We start from the raw sequence: 13069 nt of genomic DNA, 5'->3' as shown, positions 1-13069 counted from the left end.
CCAATAGCAAAAGCTTTGAATTGTAGATCAACCACAGGTGGTTAGGCTGCAGGTTTCCCAAAGTTGGTTTGGTGGTTTGGTTGGTTTGTAAAAAAATCTTTCTTTAGATTTTATATTTTTTTCTAGACCAATGTAAAAATGGCTCCTTGACCTTGTCCTTTTTTTAAAATTGTCCTCTGTTGGCTTTATTACCTCGGCTGTCTCTTCACACAGGGCATAGAATCAAGAAAGAAGTGGAGATCCAGAATATATCCAAGGAACACTTGGTGGTATCCTTTTAACTGAACTATAGTCTCTGATGCTCCACCATCTTTCCCACTAGACGGCTTTTCTTTTTTTTTTTTTTAAAAAAAGAATAATTTGTTTAGTTGTTGTTTTTTTACCAGAAAGATTTAGAAAAAGTAACTTGGAGAAAAAAAAGGCTTACAGTTCAAAAGCCACATCACACAAGGAAAGAGGATGGGGAGGGAGGAGGAAAAAAAAAAGGGAAAGATGCAAACTCACCTTTCCGTCCCTAAAAAAACCCCGTTCGCATCCACTTGGAGAAAAAGCATTCAGAGGCTTGTCTGCGTACGTGGTCCGAGGTTAGGAATTAGCTGTTTCTCTTTGTGCTGTGGGTTCTTTGAACTACATTTTTCAGCTGGGATATTCCCTACTTGATCCCTTCGGACCCTTTCTGCTGGCCAATCCGATTTGTTCACTTGGAGAAGGGGAATCCCGGGAGCTAGTCCTTTCCTTCTGTCCGGAGGAGAGTAAATCGGTGAGTTTCTTCGTTCCCAGGTCACACTTTTAATGTTTTATAGCAGTGTTTCTCAAGCTTCTCCACTTTTAAGAGGGGTGGGGAATTCTGGGAGTTGAAGTCCACCCCTCTTAAAGTGGAGAAATTTGACAAACATTGATCTATACCAGTGGTTCTCAACCCTTTTAATGCCGCGACCCCCAACCGGTCTTAAGTCGAGGACTACTCAACTGGTCGTAAGTCGAGGACTACTCAACTGGTGCAGCACCGTTTGCAGAAGGGGACTTTTGGCGGGCTCAGCAGGGCAGAGACAGCCTGGACAATTCCTATGGGCTTTTGAAAGCCAATAGAATTAGACTCTATTCAAGAGAGTCTATTCTATTGGCTTTCAAAAGCCAATAGAATAAAAGGGAGGAGCACAGCTAAGGAAAAGGGGGGGAGAAATGGCGGACTGCGTTGTTTGGCGACCCCCGTGAAATGGTCGTTCGACCCCAAATGGGGTCCCAACCCACAGGTTGAGAACCACTGGTCTATACAGTGTTTCATTGGCCCTCTCATCCGTTCCCTGCGCTTCCCCTGAAACTTCTCTTCCCAGTATTTTGAAATCCTGGAGATACGAACTGACAAAGCCACCCTGACGCTCACACTGACCGGCCGAGGAGTCATCACGTCCATTGCGTGTTCGCTGGAAGAAGATGTGTTGAATATGGGCTATGTAGTCTCCAAGGAAACCACCACCTCTGTCTTCAAGGTACCGCCTTAAGAGATTCCAAGGAAGTCAGAATGTGGTCCTGCAGGCCAAATGGGGGGGGGGAAGTTACCGTGATTGTTTACAAGCAGCAGGGAAATGGCACCATGTGGTAAGCCAACTTTTAATGAGCGGCTAAGAAACTGAACAGAAACATTCCATTTTTCTCATCAGATTAGCTAGTGTCTCTAAATGCAGGTCGCCCTTGATTTACAGCAAAAACTTTGGGCTCAGTTGTGGCCGTAAGACGAGGATTACCTGTAAAATCAGTCATCCTTGGGGGTTCACCTTGTTGTTTTTTAAGCCATGAATATACCCTTATTAAGATGCTGAGCCACAAACGTTGACTGAACAACGCCAAAGTTTACACAATTAAGGCGAAGTGTCAGAAGGGAAAACCCAGTCATCCTTCTTTTATCTACTAAGTCCAGTCTGTTCGGAAGGACAACCGTGATCCATTTTGCAGAATTCTTGTGGGGGCAGCTGGCAAATATGTATGACATCTGAAGCTACCCAGCGCTTTCAAAACACCATTTTCAATGTTGTGATTCTGGGGCGCCTGCCTAACTGCTATTTTTGTGGAGACACCTGTGTTATTTTCTTAGCAACACTATGAAGAAATTTGTCATTGCTGTTATCCAGGATATGTTTTTATTAGCTTTTCAAATCTGCCCTTGGGATTTTCAGGTAGTTTCCCTTCCCAGTACATCATCATCATCATCATTATTCAGATTTCTTCTAGCCACCCCCCCCCCTTTAAACTTATTTAAGCTTCTGGACATAAGCCGAGATCAGCCTGCTGTTGCCATCAATTGTGATCTAACAATTTCTGATCAAATAAGTTAGTTAATCCTGGGGGGATTTCAAGCAAATCCTATTAAAAGTTTGCAGGGTCATCTGTAAAATCAAAATTGGAAAAAAAAATGACAAGATACAAGCAACCTCAAGATCAGTCTAGACTACAAAGCAAAATAATTTCCCTTGGCAGATTTTCATAAAAGTAACAAAAATACTTTTGAAACTACACTGTCTGGTTCATCAAACAATCTACATCTTTTATGAGTGATAAACTTTTGAAGCTTTTTTATGGTGGAGAGTTTCCCTGGATTAGAGATGGCCCATTTTTGGAACAAAGATTCTCTGAAATATTTCACATCCGAACCAGGGGTGTCCATGCTGGCTGGGGAATTCTGGGAGTTGACGTTCACAAGTCTTAAAATTGCCACGGTTGGAGACCCCTGATCCAAACCAGATTACTGTTCTCATCCATGACAGCTAGCAAAAATGTCTGGATCCTGGGTTAAGTTACTTTCTCATCCCTATTTTCTTTCTGAACCCCCCCCCCAAAAGAAATTCCACGTTTTTACCAATGGCCAACAGCATCTGCACTCTTTACCTAGAAAAAAAAATAGCTTAAAATTTGGGGTAATATTATGGATTCTTTTACAGATCGAGAACATCTCTCCTTTGGCCTTGAAATATTCGATCGTCTTGGATTCTCTTTCTCCGGATAGATATCGAGAGCTGCAGACTTTCCCCCCATTCCTTAATATTCCAAGAGAAACGCATGTCGTTGGTAAGAGACTGGCCCCATTTTGAGGGCTATTTTGTGCTAGATGTGGGTTATGTCGTGGCATGGTTACGGTTCATATTTCAACAAATTCTCCAGAGGGATACATGTTCCAGTTACATGGAGTATCATGGTAGATTATTTTTATTACAGCTCTTTTGGGGTGGCAGGAGAAATTTAATGGAAAAAAAGATGGCAATAATATTTGTCTGCCTGCCTGCCTGCCTGCCTGCCTGCCTGCCTGCCTGCCTGCCTGCCTGCCTGCCTGCCTGCCTGCCTGCCTGCCTGCCTGCCTGCCTATCTATCTATCTATCTATCTATCTATCTATCTATCTATCTATCTATCTATCTATCTATCTATCTATCTATCTATCTATCTATCTATCTATACATCCATACATCCATTTGAAATAACAATCAGTGCAAATAAATAATGACTAGGATATTTAAGAGGGATAGGTTTAGTTTCCTGACTGTTTGAGTCCTAAGTGTTTTTCTTTGGGCTCAACGGGTTAATATCCTGGTTTTTCTATTCTTGTATTTTCAGCACTGCTGTGGGAAGGACACCGTCTCTTTCCCCGCTGACTTTTTTTTTTAATCAATCCCTTTCCCAGGTACACAAAATTACAGCGGCCTCAGCGTCTTCAGTATCTTCCCAATGCAGGGCTTCATCGGGGTTGGAAAGTCTCAAGAGTTCACCGTCACCTTCAGCCCGGACCACGAAAGCTTGTATTATTCCGACCGCATCCAAATTTTGCTTTTTGACAAGGTGAGCTCAGCTGAGGTCAGCTGGCACTTATCCCTGAATTTCCCCCTCCCCTGGGGAGTGGGCTTAATCAGAGCAGTGTTCCTGCGTTCAGAAAGGTGATGAAGATGGTGTGACGTAAAAAGGAAGCTGATGACGTGGGCAGAGGAAAACGTTCTCCTTAGAATCCACAGACTTTCCAATTTCAGAGCGATGAGATTGACTTTTTCCTAGCATGCTGTTTTCTAGTTAGGTTGGATGAAAATGCTCAGACTCTCTCCTTAGATGACCTCCAAGTGACCCAGGGGCTGAGGAATGAAATAGATAGGTGTGTTTTCAGGGATTTCTGACCCTCTACAACTGTTCTCAACCTTGGGAACTTTAAAATGGATGAACTTCATCTTTCGGAATTCCCGGCTGAAGAATTCTGGGAGTTGGAAGTCCACGCATCTTACAGTTGCCCAAGACTGAAAATTTTTATTTGAGAAGGAGTAGGATCTAAGCCTTCTTTTCCTTCAAAGATTCTTCCAGCTTGGAAAGCTGATTGGGATACTGTGGGAAGGTGATGGAGAGAGGCATTTTTAGAAACCTCAAGCTGTTTGCAGGAGATTATCCGGGTGATCCAGCTGAAGGGGGCAGCGAGGAACCACATCATGTACGTGGAAGGTGGCGAGCCGTTGGACGTGCCCTTTGAATCGCTGGCTGTGCTAACCTCCATCAGCGAAGAGGCCTCCAAAGCAGGTGATGCAGCCTAAAGAAGACTAAACTCAGTTCATGTTTGGCTTGGAAACTGCAGGGGGGAAAGTTCTGGGTCCGGCAGGCAGTGGATGGGAAGGAATACGGAGGATATCCAAAGAGATCTTTTCCGAGCTATCCTTTTTTTTAAATCTGACCTGTTCCTCCTCCTCCTCCTCCTCCTCCTCCTCCTCCTCCTCCTCCTCCTCCTCCTTATCCCTTCTTTCTATTTCTTTTCTCCTCCTTTCTTCTTCTTCTCCCTTCTTCCTCTTCTCTTCCTCCCCCTCCTCTTCTTTCTTATCCCTTCTTCTTTCTACTTCTTCTTTTCTCCTCCTCCTCCTTCTTTCTTCTCCCTTCTCCTTCTTTCTTCCTCTCCTCCTCCTCCTCCTCCTCCTCCTCCTCTTCCTTCTTCTTATCCCCTCTTCTTTCTACTTATTTTCTCCTCCTTCTCCTCTCCCTTCTTATTCTTTCTTCTTTTTTTCTCTTTTCTTCTCCTCCTCCTCCTCCTCCTGTTTTGGGACACATCCACCGAACACACAACAAAACACATCCACACAAGCCTGAGGGCCTTCCTTGAGATGTCAGCAAGGCCACACAATTGACCTGCCTATCACTGAGGGACAAAATTGCCTCTCTGCAGAAGCTGAGAAAGCTACCAACTCCATCCTGGTCAGCCTGGTGTGTGTCCAGTCGGAGACTATGGTTATCCCAGCAGTGCGGGAGTTGAAAGTCGGAGCCATTCGGACCGCTCAGTTTGCATCAAAGAAGGTGCAGCAGTCTTGGGGGGGGGGCGGGGGCAAGCGTTGATCAAAGCTAATTGTGGGGTTCAGGAGGGGACGTGATCAAAAATAGAAGAGGATGGGGGACAAAATTCTTTGCTGTCTTCCGCCTTAAAGGTTGGGATGCAATCTAGGCGGTCCTCAACATACAACCGTCTGTTTAATGAGCCTTTGAACTTACAGCAGGGTTTTAAAAAAAGAGGGGGGGGGACTTAGGATCAGTCCTCCTACTTACAACTGTTGCAACATCCCCACAGTCAGGTGATCAAAATTCAGCCTCTTGGAGGCTGAATTTACAATAGTTGCAGCATCCTGGGATTACGACATCCTGGGGGGGGGGGAATCTTAATTTTCCCATTTCAGATTAAGGATCTTTTATTTTCCCGTTTCAGATTTGAGGATCCTTTTTTATGTTTGGCGTTACATCTAGTCCTTGACTTGTAACTGTTCAGTGACCCAAATGATAAAGGCAAAAGTGACTGGTGACCCTATTTCAGGGATTGCTTGATTGAGGTTTTCACCTTTTCTTTTCGCAGAATGTGGAATTCACCTGGGAAAGTCTGCAGCTTTTGCAGCTGAAAGGATTCAGCGTGGATCCCGTCAAAGGCATGGTGGAACGTGGCCAGACCAAATCCATCATTGTTTCTTGGGTTCCCCCTGCTGGCTCAGATGTAGGTTGACACACTTCAAAGTCGGTTTGAGTGAGGTTAATTGCTGGCATTCTCGTTCCCTTTGATCAGAATAGAGTTGGAAATGATCTTGGAGGTCTTCTAATCTAGTCCACCCCTTGCTGAAGCAGGACCATTTCAGACAAGTGGATGTCCAGTCTCTTCTTAAAAACCTCCAGTAATGGAGCACCCACAACTTCTGGTGGCAAGCTGTTCCACTGGCTAATGGTCCTCCCTGTTAGGAAGTTTCTCCTTAATTTCAGGTTGCGTCTCTCCTTGATTAATTTCCACCCGTTGCTTCTTGTCCTGCCTTCAGGCGCTTTGGCAAACACGTCGACCTCTTCCTCTTTGTGGCAGCCCCTGAGATATTGGAATACTGCTTTACATACTTTAAAGTCTTGGCATCCCATTCTCAACCTTGGCAAGCTTCAGACGGCTGGGTGGATTTCAGTTCCCACATTGGGGGATTCTGGGAGTTGACGTCCACCTATCTTAAACTTGTCACGGTTGACAGCGCGCTGTTTTAAAGAGTCCGGGGGATTTAACCTTCAGAAGCCCCCCCCCCAATTCAGGCCCTCCTTTGTGTTGTCCCACAGCCCAATCAACCTATAACTGGATCGGCCACACTGATCGTGAAAGGTGACGTCAAGGAAGTTTACGGCGTCTATTTCATGGGCCGGATCGTGACCAAAGAAACTCCAAGTTGAAAATCTTGCCGAGAGGAAGGTCCACCAGTGCATCTGAGGCCATTATGAAAAAAGCCATCTGGAACATGGGAGGTTTTAACCCCAAACAGAATTCCGGTTTTATACCTCTCTAGAACGCTTTGAGGCCAAACGGTATCTGTTGCTCCCTTTTCTTCCCCCCGAACATGCAGAGAAGGCTTCCAGCCGGACTGGAGAAATTGTTTTTCCGTTCATTCATTTCTGTTTCTTGATCTTGTCGGTAAATAAAATTGGCCCCCTTAGCCTGCTTGAATTTGTTATCTTTGGGGTTGAGAATGGGCTGAAAGGAGGAGAAACGGCTTAGACGATCTTGCTTTTGTGTCTGTGTGTGTATAATATGGGCGATCTGAATTACAGATCATACCGTCCTGAATCCTAGTTGGTTTCATAAAGGAATATTTCTCAACTTTTTCAGCTTTAAGGCGGATGGACTTCAAATCCCAGAATTCCCCAGCCACCGTTCTGAGAGTTGTAGTCCGGCCATCTTAAACTTGACAAAGCTGAGAAACACATTGCCGTAGATCATGGGTTTGGAAACCACGTTGGCTGCTTTTCGTCAGGATGCAGAATCGTGTGGGAACCAACCGCGTACTCCAGCAGAAACAGCCTTGTGCATTGCTTTGTGACAAGAGTTCCTTTCTTCCAATTGTTCCAGGCCTTTTGCAGACAGATGTCCATCATACCAAAAGCAACTAACGATTGTTTAACTTTGCTGGCTGGTCTGCTCGGACATTTCATCCCTGAGACTGGACCAATGAGATTAGCTCCAGGGAATAATTGCAGACTTTGGATGAGGCTATAAAAGATCCAAATTATATAGCTGGAACAGCCTCTACCGTCAGTGACATGGGTTCCGCATACAAATAGCTCCGGCAGGCTGTTATGACAATTAATAAGCAAAATGTGCTTTTTTTAAAAAAAAATGCAAAGATTTGCAGACATTCTTAGTCATAACCAGCCCACTTGAGCCCAGCCAACTCCTTTGCTCATATAGGTAGATGTCCTTTAGATATTTTCAGATTTGAATAAATTCTTAGGTGACCATGACTGGGCTAAAAAGGTTGTACGTGTTACATAAAACCCGATAAATTGTTGCTAGGTCACATTAAGCAAACAAAAGTTGTGTCGAAATCCATCCGGCAGTCTCAAAGGTTCTCCTCCCCTCTTAAAGAGGTTTCTGTTTTTCTTTCCTCTTCTTGAGATGCTCGAGAACCTTTTTTTTTCTTTCATCTTTCTCTTGTAGTGTCTTTCAGCTTCCTCCCTCCCTGTAGGGTGATTGAGGATGACACTCTGAAAAAGCTGTCACAACGATTTGAGACCTTCCTTTGATTTTTTGAGCAGGGCAGTACGGAGGCCACATGGCAGTTTTGTGCTATCGTCTTCTACAGATCTCCAAGCACAGAAGACTCCTAATCTTTTTTTTTTCAGGTATGATTCTCCAGGTTGGGAGGGGCAATCCATGGCAACAGAAATTTGGGGCCCAATTGCCGCAGTTAAGTTGAGGGCTGCCTATAACAGGGTCCTTCTGACCGCTGGCTCGTGCGTGCTTGCAACCTGGTGCTTTAGCTGCCTTCCCCATCTGCCCTACACAGTCACAGGGGCATCCGTGCGGGGGATCCGGTAGATGACACGTGCCCCTGATCTTGTAAGATTGCTTAAATTCCGTTTCCATTGAAGAGCTCAGTGATAAAGATCATGTCCCTCCACCATCACAGAGAGCCTCACGGACAGTTCTGGGAAAAAAAAAAAAAACCCCAGAGCAGTAGAAAGTCAAAAATATTTGAAACATCTCGGAAAAGGCAGGCCTCTCACCTTTTCTCCCCTAAGGGGTCCATTTGATCGTCTAATGCAGGGATAGTCAACCTTGGCTCTTTTATGACTCGTGGACTTCAACTCCCAGAATTCCTGAGCCAGCTTAGCTGGCTCAGGAATTCTGGGAGTTGAAGTCCACGAGTCATAAAAGAGCCAAGGTTGACTACCCCTAGCTGGCTCAGGAATTCTGGGAGTTGAAGTCCACGAGTCATAAAAGAGCCAAGGTTGACTACTCCTAGCTGGCTCAGGAATTCTGGGAGTTGAAGTCCACGAGTCATAAAAGAGCCAAGGTTGACTACCCCTGGTCTAATGTGTTTCAAGCTGAATAACGCTGCGTTTCTTTTCTTTCTTCTTCCGACACTGGGCCTGCCTTCATCTACATCAGGTGCACATTCCGGGCTATTTTGCAGAAGAAGGAAACTGCAAAGGGGGTCAAGCTACTCTCCACCCGAAGGTGGAGCGAGAAGCAATGGATAGAAACTAACCAAGGAGAGAAGCGACCTAGAACGAAGGAGAAACTTCCTGACAGCGAGGACAATTAATCAGTGGAACAACCTGCCTCCAGAAGTTGTGAGTGCTCCATCACTGGAGGTTTTTAAGAAGAGACTGGTCAGCCATTTGTCCGAAATGGTATTGAGTCTCCTGCTTGAGCAAGGGGGTTGGACTAGATGACCTCCAAGGTCTCTTCCAACTTGGTTATTTTGGAATCTTATTAGATTTATTGTCAAGCCCCTCTGATCAAGAGGTGGCAGAACGTGGGAGTAAAATAAACTGCCTTAATCAGAGTTAAAATTAAAGAATAGCATGAAGTTAACACAGCTGCCTCTTCTCTCGTTCTCATTGTCCTCATCTCGTGATATTCACACGTCCAATTTCTCAACACCTAGGAGCGAATGAAACGGGAGAGGAATAATCCATTTCAGTCATCTGCCAAAGATATCTGGACATGCTTTGCCCTCGGTTGCTCAGGAGGATTGTAATTGCCCATTGAAAACAAAAAACGGTGAGATAAACAGCTCTGACTGGTTGCCAGTTTCTTGTGTTTCAAGAGACTTCCTGTGTAGGTATCAGCTTGGCTTAAAATGTCTCATGCTCTGCTGCTTTCTGTAGTCTTTGCTTTTGCCTTTAGTTTTTCCAAAAATGATGGTTTATTTGGTTAAAGTAACTTCTTCTTTCCTTTTTTTTTTTCTTTTGACAAAAATGCTACCTTGTGGGGATTTTTAAAACTGGAAAAAAAACCTGCTCCAGAGAATGAATAGCACAAACAGCCGGCCATCAAAACTATGAAGAATACATTTCCTGCAATTTCTTATGAAAGTGGTAAGTGTTTTTCTGTGGGGTCCTTGGTGCTCTCTGAGCTTACTGGTTTCCTTGCAGATGTTTCATTACCAAACTGGGTAATGCCATCAATGCTTCTCAGCAGTGATTAGATTCAGTTATCTGAAGGCATCCTCTCTGTTACATACTTCAGTTGGGAAATATCTCTCCTGTTCCAAATGATTAATGGCTTAATTCACTAAGCCAACATTATTAACCCTTCACAGTATTTTTTTTTTCAACATAGAGGCTGTGATCTGTGACCGAGAAGAAGACACATACCTTCCTTCCTTACTCACCTGCTTGCATGCAATTTGGCACCAGCAATTTCATTTGACATTTCCCAGAAATGCATGTTTCACGAGGACTAGAAACATTTTCATATTATTCTAAGTGAAGGTGGAAGGAATGCTGGAAGAAATTTAAGCGTTTCCCTTTCCCCTTAGAAAAATCTGATAAAATACACATTTAAAGAACAGAAACAGAGGTGTCAACAGGGTTGAGACAAAACTGGTGGGAACCTGGAGCAGGCTGATAATAGGAGCTAGTACGAATTTCTATTAGCTAAGAAATTCAGGTCATCACCAGTTTCGTAAGACGAGGCCTAGTCAACACCTTGTACCCATAGGGATAGATGTGAATCAGCTCTCTTTAATGACATAATATAAATAATGTTTACCTATAGCGCTTGGCTGCTTTTCAGCCTATTGTAGTTTCTGTTGATCAAACATCTTGCTCATTAAAATATATATGTACATATCACCAGGATTTTTATTTCAGCATTTCCTTTGGCATTGCAGACGTTCAACGTTTTGGAAACACAAATAAATGATTCATGCTAAATCCACTGTTTGGTCAAAAGACCCCCTTTTTTTTTTTTGCTCTCGTATGATCTTAAAGCAGATGCCACGTTTTGAAATAATTCCTATTGAATTCTGGGACTTTTTATGCCACCACTGAGCCTTGGATAAGAGCACCCGGCTTCTGAGCATGCGCAGAGGACCCTTCTGGAATTGCTCAGTTAGGGATCTGAGGAATTCTGGGAGTTGAAGTCCACAAGTCATAAAAGGGCCCAGTTTGAAGACCTTTGCTCTCAGCGAATGCAAGCTGTGGTGGATGCCTTGGGAAATGCTGAAGCACAGGGAACAATTATCCTCAGAAAAAATTTGGCCACCCCTCCAACACAAACCCTACATTTTGTTACTCGCAAAGTTGTTAGTGCTGGCCAATTATGTGTTAACACCCCAATGAAATATTTTGCAGTCCTACAAGTAGCTAGCTGAGAATAAAATCCATTGAAATCAAATAAGACCGCATTAAAAAAAAAACCCCACCATCTGGAACCCTGGCGAGAGAAAAGAAGAGTCCACACCTTCCCAATCGTGTTTATTTTAGATATAACATGCTCTTGGCTTTTGCGCGGCTCCTGGTAACAGCTCATTAATATTCTCTCTGGTGTGCACTTTTTCATAAGCCATTAACTTTCGCATCAGTCTCTAAAAATCCCCTCGCCTATCTCATGATCTCGCAGAAATCTCTCCGGAAGAAGCTTGCTGCCCAATGAACCAAGATTAGAAGCTCGATCTATTTGATTCACCCTGTACTAAGCCAGCAGACCTGCCATTTAGGAGCTCAAAGCAACAGCCAGACGAAACGCCACCAGCACAGCTTGGGATAGAATCAGGGCACTTAGAACAGAAACGAAACAGAAATTTGAAGAGCTTGTCATTTTATCTCTTTATTCATTTGTATCCCGCCTTTATTATTTTTTTTACCAATAATTCAAGGTGGTGAACTTGTCCAAGACACCTCCCTCCTATTTTCCCCACAATCACAACCCTGTGAGGCGGGCTGGGATGGGAGGAAGGGAGGGGGATTTATCCAAAGTCACTCAGCCAGCTTTCATGGCTAAGGTGAGGACTTGAACTCATGATCTCCCACTTTCTAACCTGGTTTCTTCACGGCTAGACCAAACTGGCTCTCTGTGCAGAAACTGGACTTGTGCAGGACTTAAACTTAAGCTTTGCACGACTTGACTTGCATTTTTTTTCAACTCTGCAGAATTTGGGTTTCAGATGGGACCACGCTTAGCTGCCCCCCTGCCCCCCCCAAAAAAGTCAGGCACAAGTATAGATACCTACATTAAAAAAAATAGGAGGAAAGAGTATTATGTATGTCTGCTTCTTTGAGTTACTTGCAGAGTAATAAAGGCTGGATAAAAAAAAATAAATAAATTAAGGCAAGGGATGACGTCAGCACACCCCTTTTACCTCGTTTAATAGAGGCTTCTTACATACCTTACATTTCTTTTTCTCTGTTAAAATCCTGAAGGTGGAGATAACGCAAACAGGAATGCCAATCATCTCTCTTTAGATCTACAATGTGATTTATGATCATCTGCATTTTTTTGCAACAACTCCCCGTTGGAGAGGCCGAGAAGCTGCTTAACCTCGCCAGGAGCGTGACTGGGTAGGTTGACGTTTTAATGGAATTCCCTTTGAAAGATCCTTGCAGATTTGAACTTATGCAAATCCCAGTTCCTGCTCAGTCACAAAGGGATGTCGTTCTGCCCCAGATCTGGCACGTGCCTGCCTGGGCCTCAGTTTCCCCACTTCCTCCCTTTTGAAAGACTCCTGAGCCGCCAAACAGGTTCAGGGGAATATTGAAACCTGGGAAAACAGTTTATTACCAGGTGTTTTTCCATTGCGTTTTAGTGTGCGCCCGCCTTCCTCTCCGCCCCACCCCACAACCAGATCTGCATCGCTCTTGAAAAGTACAACCAGATATAAAATACACAGTCTAAAATAACAAGCACCTACTTTATGAAACACACAAGCACTGGGGTTGTTTTGTTTTCCCCCCCCCTGAAACAGAGAGCCCAAAACAAAAGGTGTAAGTAGTTTTAGGGAAAACGAAAGAGCAGTTTTCAAAGGGCATTTGGGCAGTTCCAACATAGGCTTTAAAAAAAAATGTGCTGGGCCGTTGGAGACACTCTGCCGGTGACAAGATCTAGCCAACCGTGGTTGAGCTCCAAAAGCTAATCCAGGTTGAACTTGATACTGTAGTCCAGAGGCGGAAAGCCACTGAAATCTGAGGGCGGTAGGATCCTAAACATAGCACAGGTTTCAGGAATGGGAAATAAGGCAGCTGTGGTCTGCCTCGTGCTTTCCAAATATATTAGTCATCACCTACATTTCCAAGCATTGGAGTTTCACCACATCTAGTGATAAC

The 13069-nt window shown here is 44.2% G+C and overlaps 1 protein-coding gene across 1 annotated transcript in view; it reads left to right on the top strand.

The window, feature by feature from the left end:
• The window catches only part of CFAP74 (cilia and flagella associated protein 74), a 36617-nt gene extending 27103 nt beyond the window's left edge, over positions 1–9514 (top strand). The window contains exons 31-41 of the mRNA XM_039367504.1: positions 214–269; positions 641–760; positions 1335–1490; positions 2937–3063; positions 3672–3826; positions 4408–4543; positions 5178–5305; positions 5853–5987; positions 6581–8137; positions 8907–9091; positions 9409–9514. Coding sequence (XP_039223438.1) covers positions 214–269; positions 641–760; positions 1335–1490; positions 2937–3063; positions 3672–3826; positions 4408–4543; positions 5178–5305; positions 5853–5987; positions 6581–6691 — 1124 coding nt within the window. The 3' untranslated portion in view covers positions 6692–8137; positions 8907–9091; positions 9409–9514. The remainder of the gene's footprint in view (positions 1–213; positions 270–640; positions 761–1334; positions 1491–2936; positions 3064–3671; positions 3827–4407; positions 4544–5177; positions 5306–5852; positions 5988–6580; positions 8138–8906; positions 9092–9408) is intronic.
• Positions 9515–13069: the final 3555 nt, after the last annotated feature.

This window comes from Crotalus tigris, unplaced genomic scaffold (genome assembly GCF_016545835.1).
Source record: "Crotalus tigris isolate CLP2741 ecotype Arizona unplaced genomic scaffold, ASM1654583v1 scf7180000020588.15403103151:6194809, whole genome shotgun sequence".
In the NCBI taxonomy this organism is placed as follows: Eukaryota; Metazoa; Chordata; class Lepidosauria; order Squamata; family Viperidae; genus Crotalus; species Crotalus tigris.
This window is presented reverse-complemented; position numbering and strand designations above follow the sequence as displayed.